Source organism: Canis lupus, chromosome 1 (genome assembly GCF_048164855.1).
Source record: "Canis lupus baileyi chromosome 1, mCanLup2.hap1, whole genome shotgun sequence".
Lineage (NCBI taxonomy): Eukaryota > Metazoa > Chordata > Mammalia > Carnivora > Canidae > Canis > Canis lupus.
This window is the reverse complement of record NC_132838.1, coordinates 117614139-117625388: the sequence shown is the minus strand read 5'-3', so window position 1 is coordinate 117625388 and position 11250 is coordinate 117614139. Positions and strand designations below refer to the sequence as shown.

Genomic DNA, 11250 nt, shown 5'->3' with positions numbered 1-11250 from the left:
TAAGCACGTACCACGATCCAAAATTATCTTTTATATTGTCTGCCTCACCTATCAGATTGTGAACTTCCAGAGGACAGGGCTTTTGTGTTGGTCACTGCTATATCCTCAATTTTTAGAACATTGCCTGGGGTTCAGTAAATATTTATTTATTGAACAAATGAGTGGATTAAAAGAAGCACTCCCAAAAGGTACGTGATGTAAGTACACATAGTACGCTTGCTAAGGGAAGCCAAGGGACGAGAGGCCAAGGCCGAGCCTGAGTCTCAGATGTTGATGGAGAGAAGGGTGCCTGGGTCCCCAGAGTAGTGGGGGGCCCCTCGGGGAGGGTTACAGACTTTGGAGCCAGGGTGCATTCTCATAACAGAACCTTGGCTGCCTGCTTCCCAGCCCTTGGGCAAGGGCAGAGGACCGATTGCCATGAGCTGGGACAGGACGCAGTGTCTCCTGAAAAGCCGGTTGAGGCAGCCACGGGGAGGGGCCGAGGACCTGGGGCAGCAGGAGACTGTCAGCCAGGACCTGGGCTGGAAGCCAGGAGCTCATCCTTCCCTCCCTCTTCCTCCTGGGGCCTCCTCAGTGCCGACCTGAAGCCCCGAGTGTTGACATGGTGGCACAGGTTGGAGGGGGATGGCGGGAGCCTGCCCTGGGCGGGAAGAGGGCCATGAGAAGGGAGGGCAGGCGTGGCCGGGAGGTCTGAGGCAGCACAGCCATGCGGGGCTAGTGCAGAGGCAGGCAGAGACCAGAAGAGCAGGAGCCAGTGGGTGTTAGGTAAGTTGGGTGCAGGGGTGAGAGATATTTGGGTTTTGGTGCCAAGGGAAGAGACAGAGAGGGGGTGGAGGTGGGATCACTGGTGGGAAGGCTGGCGGGAAGGAATGTGTAGGGTGTGAGCAAGTGGGGGCGCAGAGTTATGTGCGTGGGTGCCCAGGTGTGGTGAGAATTGCACGTGTTTTCAGGCTTTGCTCAAATGAGAGCGAGCAGGCCCGCTTCCCTCGGAGGCCCCACACTTCCCCCCCACCGGGTCCTGGACACCCAGGCCAGAGACCCGGGAGCCTCTGTCTTTCCTAGACACTGCCTATAGAGGGTGACTAAGCATGCCACCTCTCCAAGCTGGGGCTCATTAAATCTGTTTTCCTGTCTCATGCTCCAGGGACAAAGTCAAATCCCTGGGCAACCTCAGGTGTGGCTCCCCTGGCCTCGTCCAGCACCTAAATGAGGGAGTTGTCCCTGCCAGGAGATTGCAGGGTGGGGAGGGGTGGGCCGTGAGCTGCAGACTCCAAATCCACCTGAGATTGGGGGGTGGTTCTCCTCCCGAAAGGCTCTGCCCACCGCTCTCTCTGCCATCCCACCGTCTCCCTCAGCCCCATCTCTGTCCGTCCCATGCCCACTGGCCACTATTTGATTCGGGACTTTGGCATCTGTCCCCACAAGAGACTGGCCTGGAGTTGTCCTTCCGTGGCTGTTCCGCTGGTTTGGGTAATGGGAGCCTGCTGCTTTCCCACAGGGAGGGAGCGGGGGAGGTTTCCAGGGCCCAGTGTCCAGGCCGCCCTGAGCGGCACTCCCAGGAAGTGTTCTGGCCAGTGGGCAGGGGCTCGAGCACTGAGCTGCCACCGAGCTGCCACCAGGCTGCCACCCAGCTTCCCCGCTCGGGTTAGGACCTGCACCAGCTCCTGCGGGCTGGCAAACACCTGCCCCCGATGCTTTGGCAGATCCTGCCCATAAAGTCATCCGGACCTGAATCAGCCTCGGGGAGGATAGATCTTAACTCCGGTTCTTCTCTTGTTGGCCTACTCGGATTTGCCATTTCTTTTGCACCAGTGTGGATCCTTTATATCTTCTAAGAAAATTTTCAATTGCGTCTAGCTTTTCCTATTCTTGTAAAGCCGTACAAAACCAACCCCCTTCCAGTCCTGGCTTTATTCATGTGACCTTCCACACCCCGCATCCCCTCCCCCATCATATGTGTTAAGTTTGTCCCCCCCTCTTTGTTTACTTAATACCTGCATTTTGGTCTTGGGTCACTGAAATTCCCCATCGGTACACCCCGATTTCTTTTCAGTTCCACCTCTCCGGGCCACCCAAGCAGGAGAGCCTCACCCTCGCCTGTCCCATTGCAGGTGCTTGGCAAACTGAGTTCCCATGAAGGCTTGGGGAAGGAAGAGGTTATGTCATTGTGCCCCTTCTTGCTTTACACCTCTATCTGGGATGACGACTCCTTCCCAGCCCAAACCCCTCCACCCCCTAACTCTTGGTCACAGCTGTGTGTCAGCCAGCCCTGCAGGTGAAGGTGCCTGTGAATCACAGATGTGCAAATGAGCCCCCACCCTCAGCGCGTTAAAAGGAGGCATCTGTCCTGTTGGTCCCCCGAAGCTGCTGTGTGCCAGTCACGGTTCTAGGCAGCGGCGGAGGCCCTGTGGTGAACAGCGACACAGCAAGTAGATCAATAACTAGATCATGACAAACTACATGAGAAGAACGGGGTGCACTGAGGGGATCTGGCCTGGAGGTCACTTAAATTCAAGATTGGGAATCCGAAGAAATGGGAGGAGGCGATATTGATGTGTTCGTTCTGGCACTGATTGAGCGAGCACCCTGTAGGTCCCAAACCTTCTTCTAGTCAATGGGATAGAAAAGCGAAGGGACACGAGCTCTCCGCCACTCTGCAGCGTACGGTGTGGTGGGCACAGACAACTGGCAAGAAAACGAGTGAACAGGATGGCTTTCTAGAGAGAGACAGATGCTGTGAGGCAACTAAAAATGTAGAGCATGTAGTAGCTTTGCACATTGGAGCACCTAACCCAGGAAGGGAAGTCAGAGGAGGCTTCCTGGGAGGGGAGTAGATGGAGGGGTGAGGGCCCGAGCGACAGTGACTGAGGGAGGAGAGCACTTTACAGGGCGCTAGGAGGGTCCCTCTGAAAGGGTGGCACCTGAGGGAAACCAGGACGTGGGGAGCAAGGACAGGGCAGGGCTTTTCGGGCCAGAGGAAGCAGCTAGGGTAGCTAACCCCCCGGGTGGGGCAGGGGGGTCAAGGGGCAGCACAGGCAGGGCGCCCAGGGAGAAGGGGGGGACAGGAGAGGGCTTTGAGGACCAGGGTACAAAGCTGGATTCTATGCTAGACGCCAGTGGTGGCCTCGGGACGCTGGGGCAAGGCATGCGGACGTCACGCGCTTCGCCACCGCCTCTGTGACATCACCGGGCACTGTGACGTCGCGGCGAGAAGCTTGCGCCACTAGCCCGGGGCACTGGGCGCCGCAGTGTAACATCGCGGCGGGTGCCCGGGCGGCTAGGCCATGAAACCTTAGGCCATGTCGAAACGCGACATCGTCCTCACCAATGTCACCGTTGTCCAGCTGCTGCGACAGCCGTGCCCTGGTGAGGGAGGCGGCGGGGCCACCTGGGAAAGGGGAGGCAGGGTGGTGGGGCCCCCTGCGGCGCGCGTGCACGAGGGAGGGGGCGGGAGGCGGCCAAGGCGCCCCCCTCCGTCCTTCCCCCTGCCCTTCCTCCCTGCCCCTGTCCGTCCCCGGGTCCCCCCAGGCCTTGGCGCCCTAGGAGGTGGACCGAGGCAAGGGGGGGACAGGCTCCTCTTGGGCGCCGGCCTGCGCTCCCCGCAGCCTCCCAACCCCTGGGGAGGCCGGTGTGTTCACTGTCCCCACTCGCCGCGGCCACCGAGCGAGCGCAAGCCGCTGCCCTGGGACTCAGCGCCGAGGAGCCACCGACCCGAGCCCCCCCACCCCCCACCCCGGGCGGCCCCACCGCATCCAGCCCGAGGGGCGCACACGCCCCAGCCGGTGAACCCAGGCCGAGGCCACGCCGCATTCCCTCGCGGCCTCCTCCGCACTGGCCGCCGGCCCGGGTGGGCGGGACGCCAGGGTCGGGGGCGGTGGGAGGGCCCCCCAGGAAGCAGGTTCTCTGCTGCGGGCTGCGAACCTCCTCCCTGCCCGGCACCCGCTGTGACCTCGGGCCTCGGTTTCCCCTCCGCAAGGTGGATTTATAGCACATGCCTTACAGCCCTGGCGCCCCGGGAGCGCGGGCAGCGCCTAGCCCGTGGCTGCGCCCAGGAAATGGGAGCGGCTGCCTAATTAGGAGAGCGCGCCCGGCCCTTGTTTCACCTACCAGGTGATGCTTCATCACTGAAGCTCCTTCAGGCTCTTCCTTCCCAGTGCAGCAGCTTTCCTCCAGCCAGCGCACCCCACCCCTGGACGAGGCGGGGGGAGCCTGGGAGAAGGTGGGAGAGGAGAACCAGCTGTTTTCTTTTGAAAGGTCGGGGGGTGGGCTCAGATTCCCACTCAACCCACATGAACAGATCTCGCCCCTTTCCTGATAGTGGAAGCAGAGCCCCCAGAAATGCAAACATCCTAGGGTCACCAAAACCACAGGGTCACTGCCACAAATGAAGAACTGGTGTTGCCACAGGAAACCCACAGTCCAGGCTCAGGCCACATAGTCTGCGGCAGCCCGTCGAGGTCAGGGAGACCCAGAGGCCGGGTGGCCCCGGCTCCTAGCCCCAGCACCTCCCAGTGCCCTTGACTCTGGCGCCGAGTGCAGCAGCCACCTTCCTCCTCCAGCTCTTCTCCAACCTCTCTGTCTTCCTTTTCCTCTCAACCACTCTTAGCAGCAACTTCCTCCCTCTGCTGAGGTCAGCACCTATTGGGGGGTGAGATCTGAGCCTTTGATAGTGGCCCCCAGCCAGCTCAGATGTGGCACCAGTTAACAGGCCAGAGAGGTCCCTGACTTGCTCAAGACTACACAGCTGGCAGGTGGCTGAGCAGGGGTGATAGTCAGGCCTGATTCCCAGCTGGAAACCCTCTGCGGGCCAGGCCCCCAGACTGGTGCCTCTGTGTCTCCCTCCCACCCCCAAGCCCTAGTCTACAGCCCTGCTAGCACGCCTCCGAGTAGTGGGGGGCTTCAGATGCAGGACGGGAGTGGAAGTGTGTACCTTTGGAGAGGTGGAAGCTGGCGTGGATTTCCACTCGTTTCATGTGATGATACCCCTGTATTGCCTCTGTGGATCACCAGAGTTATTCTCTGTGGATCACCTGGAGTGCTTTTAGAACCAGGATTCCTGGGCCTCAGTGTAGACCTACTGAGTCAGATTTCCCCAGGAAGAGGCCTGCCCTGGGGTTCTTATCCTAACAGCTTGGGGTCCGCTGGGCTAAAGCAATTATCAGATGAGTTTGGGAAATGATCTTTGAAATACTCATTTAAGTGGACTGTTTCCTAGACTCTCTCAATAGCATTACATGCATCACCTCACTCAATCATCACAGTGACTCTCAGAAGTACTATCATCGTCATTTGCCAGAGCAGGAAACTGAGGCACAGACAATATCATCCCCACGTGTGATTGTTAAAAACGTGGACTGAGTTAGACTCTCCAGGGAAGGGTCCCTGGCATTGGTGGGGGGGGGGGGGTTAAGTATTTATTTATTTATTTATTTATTTATTCATGAGAATAAATTCATGAGAGAGGCAGAGACACAGGCATTAGGAGAAGCAGGCTCCCTGCGGGGAGCCCGACATGGGACTCGATCCCAGGACCCTGGGATCACGACCTGAGCCAAAGGCAAACGTTCAACCACTGAGCCACCCAGGCATCCGTAGCATTGGTGTTTTAAAGCAAGCCCACCCCCTGCTCACTGGGTGCATCGTGTAGGTTGGGGAAACACTGAGCCAGGTGGTCGGCCACCACAGCAAGGGGTTCCGGGTGGCCAAAATGGCTCATTCCCTCCCACTGTGACGATGCAGTTCATTGTCCCCACCCGATCCCCAACAGTGACCAGAGCACCACCTCCGCCAGAGCCCAAAGTTGAGGCAGAGCGGGAGCCCCAGCCTGAGCCAGAGCCGGAGCCCAAACCTGAGCCAGTCAAGGAGGAACCCCCGCCTCTTCCTCAACCTAAGAAGGCTCCTGTGGGTCAGAAGCTGACCGTGGGCATCAATGGGTGAGCTGGCCCCGGCCCGAGGGCCCAGCCTTCCCTCTGGCTGCTTCCCCGGGGCATCCCCCCACTTCTCACCATCAGCGCTGTCATTCTGCCAACCCTTAGGAAGCACAGGGAAGGGGTAGACGGGGCTCCGCCCTCAGAGAGCTCACATTCTGCCGGGAAGACAACAATCAAATAAGGCACGCGACAGTCCAGTGACATGAGTAGAACGGGAGTCGGGTGCAATTAGCGGCGAGGAGCGGGGTAGCCAGCTCAGAGGTGGGGGCAGCTCAGTGCACTCGGAACAGGCAGGAATCTGTGTGGGGAGCAAGCAAGGGAGCCAAGGGGAAGGAGGGGGAAGCTGGCGGGGGCCTAGCAGGCCGTGGGAAGCAGTCTGGACCTGACTTTACGGAGTTAGAGCCGAGGAGCTTTTCAAGCCAAGTGACATAATCTGACCTGAAGTTCTACAAGATCCTCCCAGCTCCAGGGTCAGGAAGAGGAGGGTGGGATGGATGGGTAGAGGAAGCAGGAAAAGCATTAAGGGGCCGGAGAGGACATGTGGGCAAGAGAAGACAGTGCCTGCACTGTGCCGCCGCCTCTGGGAGTCCCACCCAACCCCCTAGAGCGCACCTCCAGTTAGCCCTTTCTCTCCCATCCCTCCTCTGCCTGCTGGCGAGGACTCTGAGCACCGCCCCCGCCACCCTTGTCCCTGGACAGATTTGGACGCATCGGTCGCCTGGTGCTACGCGCCTGCATACAGAAGGGTGTTAAAGTGGTGGCAGTGAATGACCCATTCATTGACCCAGAATATATGGTGAGCAGCAGGCAGAAGGTAGAGCTGGGAAGGGAGTGGGGAGGAGAGCTCCGTGGAAGGCTCCCAGATGCCATGTGGAACCTTCATGGAGGGGGGACTCCCTAGGGATGCTCACTCCTCTACCCTTGCCACCCAAGACTGGGAGCCATCCTGTCACCCGCAGGTGTACATGTTTAAATATGACTCCACCCACGGCCGGTACAAGGGGAGCGTGGAGCACAGGAACGGAAAGCTGGTGGTAGACAACCAGGAGATCAGCGTCTTCCAGTGGTAAAGGAAGCTCTCGGACTCGTGCCCGCAGCATATCCATGCAGGAGCTGTAGAGAGGACTAGAACGGGACTCCAACCTCTCACATGGGGGCCAGGATCCCCCAAACTGTGTGCACGCATGCCCCTGGGTACTGGGCAGAGAGGGGTTTCCGAGAAGTCCCCGACCCCTAAAATGGTTCAAAAGCACTAATCTAGAAAGGTGTCCCACTCTACTCAAACTACTTTTTATTTAACACACATTCACATGCTTTCTCACAGGCGTAGCAACTCAATATGTTTAACGCTCAACTTCTGATTCTCCTTCAACCCCCAAACCTATTCATGTCCCTTCCCAGGAAACGGCACCAACCGTTTCCGCTCGGTTCTTACACAGCAGCCACAGGGGCCTTTTAAAAACATCAACTGGACTTGGTGACTCCCCTACTTAAATCCTCCAACGGCATCCCATCCCCCCTGAATAAAACCCCAGGTCCTGATGGGGACCCCCTGCCTTTCCATGTTGTCCCAACCGTGCCAGTCACCTCTGGAGACCCTAAACCAGACCTCTGACACTCGGGCAATGCTGCCGAGTACCCATGTCACACGGTTCACACTGATAGTAATACCCTTCCTTCCATTTATTTTATTTTTTGTTTGGTTGGTTGGTTTTTTTTCCCATTTATTTATTTATTTATTTTTATTGGAGTTCAATTTGCCAACATCTAGCATAACACCCCGTGCCCATCACCCAGTCCTTCCTTCCATTTAAAGATAGGTTTAGAATCTGTAAATCAAAAGCAATCGGGTTAGATGTTTAATATGCTTCAAATATAAACTTTTAAGATAACAAAAAAATTAAAAATAAAAAAATGGGACCCCCGAACCTGTAATGGGAGGTTCCCTTTCTAAATATAGAAGTTAGCAGCCTCGGCTGGACCCCTCGGCCCGAGACTTTCCCACGCACCTGTGCATGCGCCCCGGCCAGGTCCCTCTGGCACAGCCACGGCAGGGGCGGGGGGGCGGGGGGCGCGGGTTTCAGCTTCTACTTGTGGGGCGGGAGGGCTGGTGAGGTGCTGGGGCTACTGTGGGAGTGGGAGGGTACAGGCCGGGTAAGAAGGCCTCCGGTTGGCCTTCGAGCAGTGAAGGCCATGCCTGTAAGGCAGGGCCGCGCTGGAAGAGCCCGGCTCAGGCGCTGCCACCCCTCCACAGCAAGCAGCCCCGAGACATTCCCTGGAAGTCTGTCGGGAACCCCTTTGTGGTGGAGTCCACAGGCGTGTACCTGTCCTTAGAGGAAGCTTCAGTAAGTGGGGGACAGGTGCCCAGACACCTGGGCGGGGGTAGGGGGTGTGGAGGCGGCCCTCAAAGCACCCCCTGCCACCTGTGCTCCTCCTCTAGGGCCACATCGAGGCAGGCGCCTTGCGTGTGGTCATCTCCGCACCCTCACCGGATGCACCCATGTTTGTCATGGGGGTAAACGAGAAGAGCTATGATCCTGCCTCCATGAAAGTCGTCAGGTAATGGGCAGCACCCTTCTTAAGGGTGTGAGTGGCACCCAGAGGACATGCCAGCCTCCCCCTCTTCACCCCCGCTCCCAGTAGACCCCCGGTGCTGCTTCACATCTCCTTTCCCAAAGCCTTGATGCCGTCATGTCACCGTTTCCCTAAAACTCCCGGTTAGAACAGCAGGACTCCCGGGGAACATGCTTGGGGAGTGTCCCCAGCTGTACCTCCAGCACCTCCCCTCAGCCTGAAGGGCACCCCCAGTGATCCCCCTCCTCCCCATCCTGACGTCCACAAGACCAGGCCTGTGTGCATAACCCGAGAGAGGTGAGGGTGCAGGACTTGTTCTGCGACTCACCTCACACTGCCCTTGCACACGTGGCCCGTTTCAGCAATGCATCCTGCACCACCAACTGCCTGGCGCCCCTTGCCAAGGTCATCCATGAGCGATTTGGGATCGTGGAAGGGCTGATGGTGAGCTGGGACAGAGGCTGACAGGAGGGGTGGCAGGGAAACTCCACCTCTTCCCAGGATTGGCTTAGCGTGAGGGGTTAAGAGGGAGAGAGACGGTTTCGGGGGGAGGAGCCAAGTGGTGAAGTCTCTTAAAATACTGTGCGACCTCCAGACAGGCTGGCCCCTGGCCTGTACCTGGCCCTCCCGGGGTCTGTGGACTTCCCCACCCAGGTCACCACCTCAGGCCTGGGAGCTTAGGAGGAGGAAGGGCTCAGCTCGGCCTTCTTCTTCCCCAAGACCACAGTTCATTCCTATACTGCCACCCAGAAGACTGTGGACGGGCCATCAAAGAAGGCCTGGCGAGATGGCCGGGGCGCCCACCAGAACATCATCCCAGCCTCCACGGGGGCTGCCAAGGCCGTTGGCAAAGTCATCCCAGACCTCAAAGGGTATGAAGGCAGAAAGCTGCAACCAGGGTTGGGATACGCCCCCAGGAGGACTGGACTGGCCCCCAATCCTTGAGGGGAAAGTAGAGACTACATGGGATGGATGGAGAAGTCCTGGGTTCTGACTCCCACCCCTAATGTGGGATTTTCCAGGAAGCTGACAGGAATGGCGTTCCGGGTGCCAACCCCAGACGTATCTGTTGTGGACCTGACCTGCCGCCTGGCCCAGCCCACCCCATACGAGGCCATCAAAGAGGCCATCAAAGCGGCAGCCAAGGGGCCCCTCGCTGGCATCCTTGCCTACACCGAGGATGAGGTAGGGGCTGAGGTGGGGGACCGTGGGAAGAGCCCTCTGGGGAGGAATTCCCCTGTTGCCAAAGAGCTGCTCACGTCGTATCAAGATAGGGGCTGCAGGGCTGGGGAGGTCTGGAGGGCTGCTCTTCCCACCTCAGGGTCTTTGCACTTGCTGCTCCTTTGGTCTGAATAGCTTTTCTTCCCGGTGGCCAAGCAGTCGGCCCTCAGCTGCTCCAAGTCCCTATTTCAGCTTCTGTCCTCAGTGACATATTCTCCTTCTGACCCTCTTACTTGAAGTTCCCTTTCACGGTCAGCGTTGGCGCCGCTAGCATGTGCACCACAGGAAAGCAGGGACTTGGGGGCTCCGTGGCTCCAGCCATCTCCCCGGGGCCTGGCACAGCGGCAGCTGCTCAATGGGTGCCTCAGGAACAAGACAGTGGCCCCCACTTTTCAACAATCGGTCAGGGTAGGCCAGGCCAGGCGCCTTCCCTGTGAAGAACGGCTGTCACCATGCATTTGCTCCCGGTCGCGCCATCTCTGCGCTTCCACCTTTGGTGCTGTCTCTGCTTTAGCTCCTACAGGTCCACTCTCACCAGGCTCTCTTAAGGAAATCAGATCACATCCCCATCCACTGCTGAAAACCTTCCTCTGTGGCCGACACCACACTAGGGCCAACCCCGGGGTTGGGTGGGGGGCCTGTGCTGTAGCTCCTTCCACCTCGGGCACTAGACCTCCAGACCCAGCCTCCCAGGGGGCCTTGCTGGCCGGCCGTAAGGACGAATGCCTGCATGCTCACCGGGACGGGACTGCTGCAGCCTCAGGGTGTTTGTGCTCTTCGTCCTTTGGCCGCAGGCCAAGCCCCCGCGTGCCTTCCTCCTGGGCCCCCAGAACCTGGACACAGCGGGCTCCCAGACACTGTAGGTGAAGCGATGGCCAGGTGCCTAAGAGCCGGAGCCTGGGCTCCTGGAGGTCCTTGCTCCGCGCCCACACTCATCTTTGAAATTCGGACGCCCAGGTCGTGTCCACGGACTTTGTGGGCAACACCCACTCGTCCATCTTCGACGCTAACGCCGGCATCGCGCTCAACAACAGCTTCGTGAAGCTCATTTCCTGGTGAGGTGGTTGGGGTCCGCGGGGGGGGGGGGGGTGCGGACCAGGAGCGGTCCGGAGGGGGGCCCTGACCCGCCGCCCCGCTCCCCAGGTACGACAACGAGTTCGGCTACAGTCACCGGGTGGTGGACCTCCTCCGCTACATGTTCAACCGTGACCAGTGACGCAGGACGGCCCCCCTCCGCTCCCCTGGGCTCCCGGGCCGGAACTCGTGCCCCCCGTTCCCGCCCTCGCCTCCCCCGGGGCGGGAGGGCGCCCCGCTGTGAAATAAAAACGCAGAGTGCTCCCAGCCGCGCCCGTGTCGCTGCGCCGGTCCCACGGGGGGCGCGGGCGCCCGCACAGCCCCGCCCCCAGCCCCGCCCCCAGCCCCGCCCCCAGCCCCGCCCCCAGCCCCGCCCCCAGCCCCAGCCTGGCTCCGCGCCGGCGCACTGGGGCCGCGCAGACTCGGGGGGCGGGGCGGCCGCGGGCCGTGA

The 11250-nt window shown here is 59.6% G+C and overlaps 1 protein-coding gene and 1 long non-coding RNA gene across 3 annotated transcripts; one reads left to right on the top strand and one right to left on the bottom strand.

The window, feature by feature from the left end:
- Nucleotides 1-3204: 3204 nt before the first annotated feature.
- GAPDHS (glyceraldehyde-3-phosphate dehydrogenase, spermatogenic) lies at nucleotides 3205-11066 on the top strand. Of its 2 annotated transcripts, XM_072780931.1 has the most exons (11): nucleotides 3206-3366; nucleotides 5768-5933; nucleotides 6630-6726; nucleotides 6890-6996; nucleotides 8185-8275; nucleotides 8371-8489; nucleotides 8867-8948; nucleotides 9225-9376; nucleotides 9527-9689; nucleotides 10683-10780; nucleotides 10869-11066. In XM_072780931.1, the coding sequence occupies exons 1-11, from the start codon at nucleotides 3300-3302 to the stop codon at nucleotides 10939-10941; spliced, it is 1215 nt and encodes a 404-aa protein (XP_072637032.1). In that variant the 5' UTR covers nucleotides 3206-3299; the 3' UTR covers nucleotides 10942-11066. The 2 variants fall into 2 exon arrangements, with proteins under 2 accessions (XP_072637039.1, XP_072637032.1); XM_072780938.1 differs by lacking the exons at nucleotides 10683-10780; nucleotides 10869-11066 and adding an exon at nucleotides 10520-10651 and having other exon boundaries at nucleotides 3205-3366.
- On the bottom strand, nucleotides 7205-11122 carry LOC140606882 (uncharacterized). The gene is made up of 2 exons (XR_012009081.1): nucleotides 10464-11122; nucleotides 7205-10156 (listed from the first exon to the last, which is right to left on the bottom strand). It is a non-coding gene; the product is annotated as an uncharacterized lncRNA (long non-coding RNA).
- Nucleotides 11123-11250: the final 128 nt, after the last annotated feature.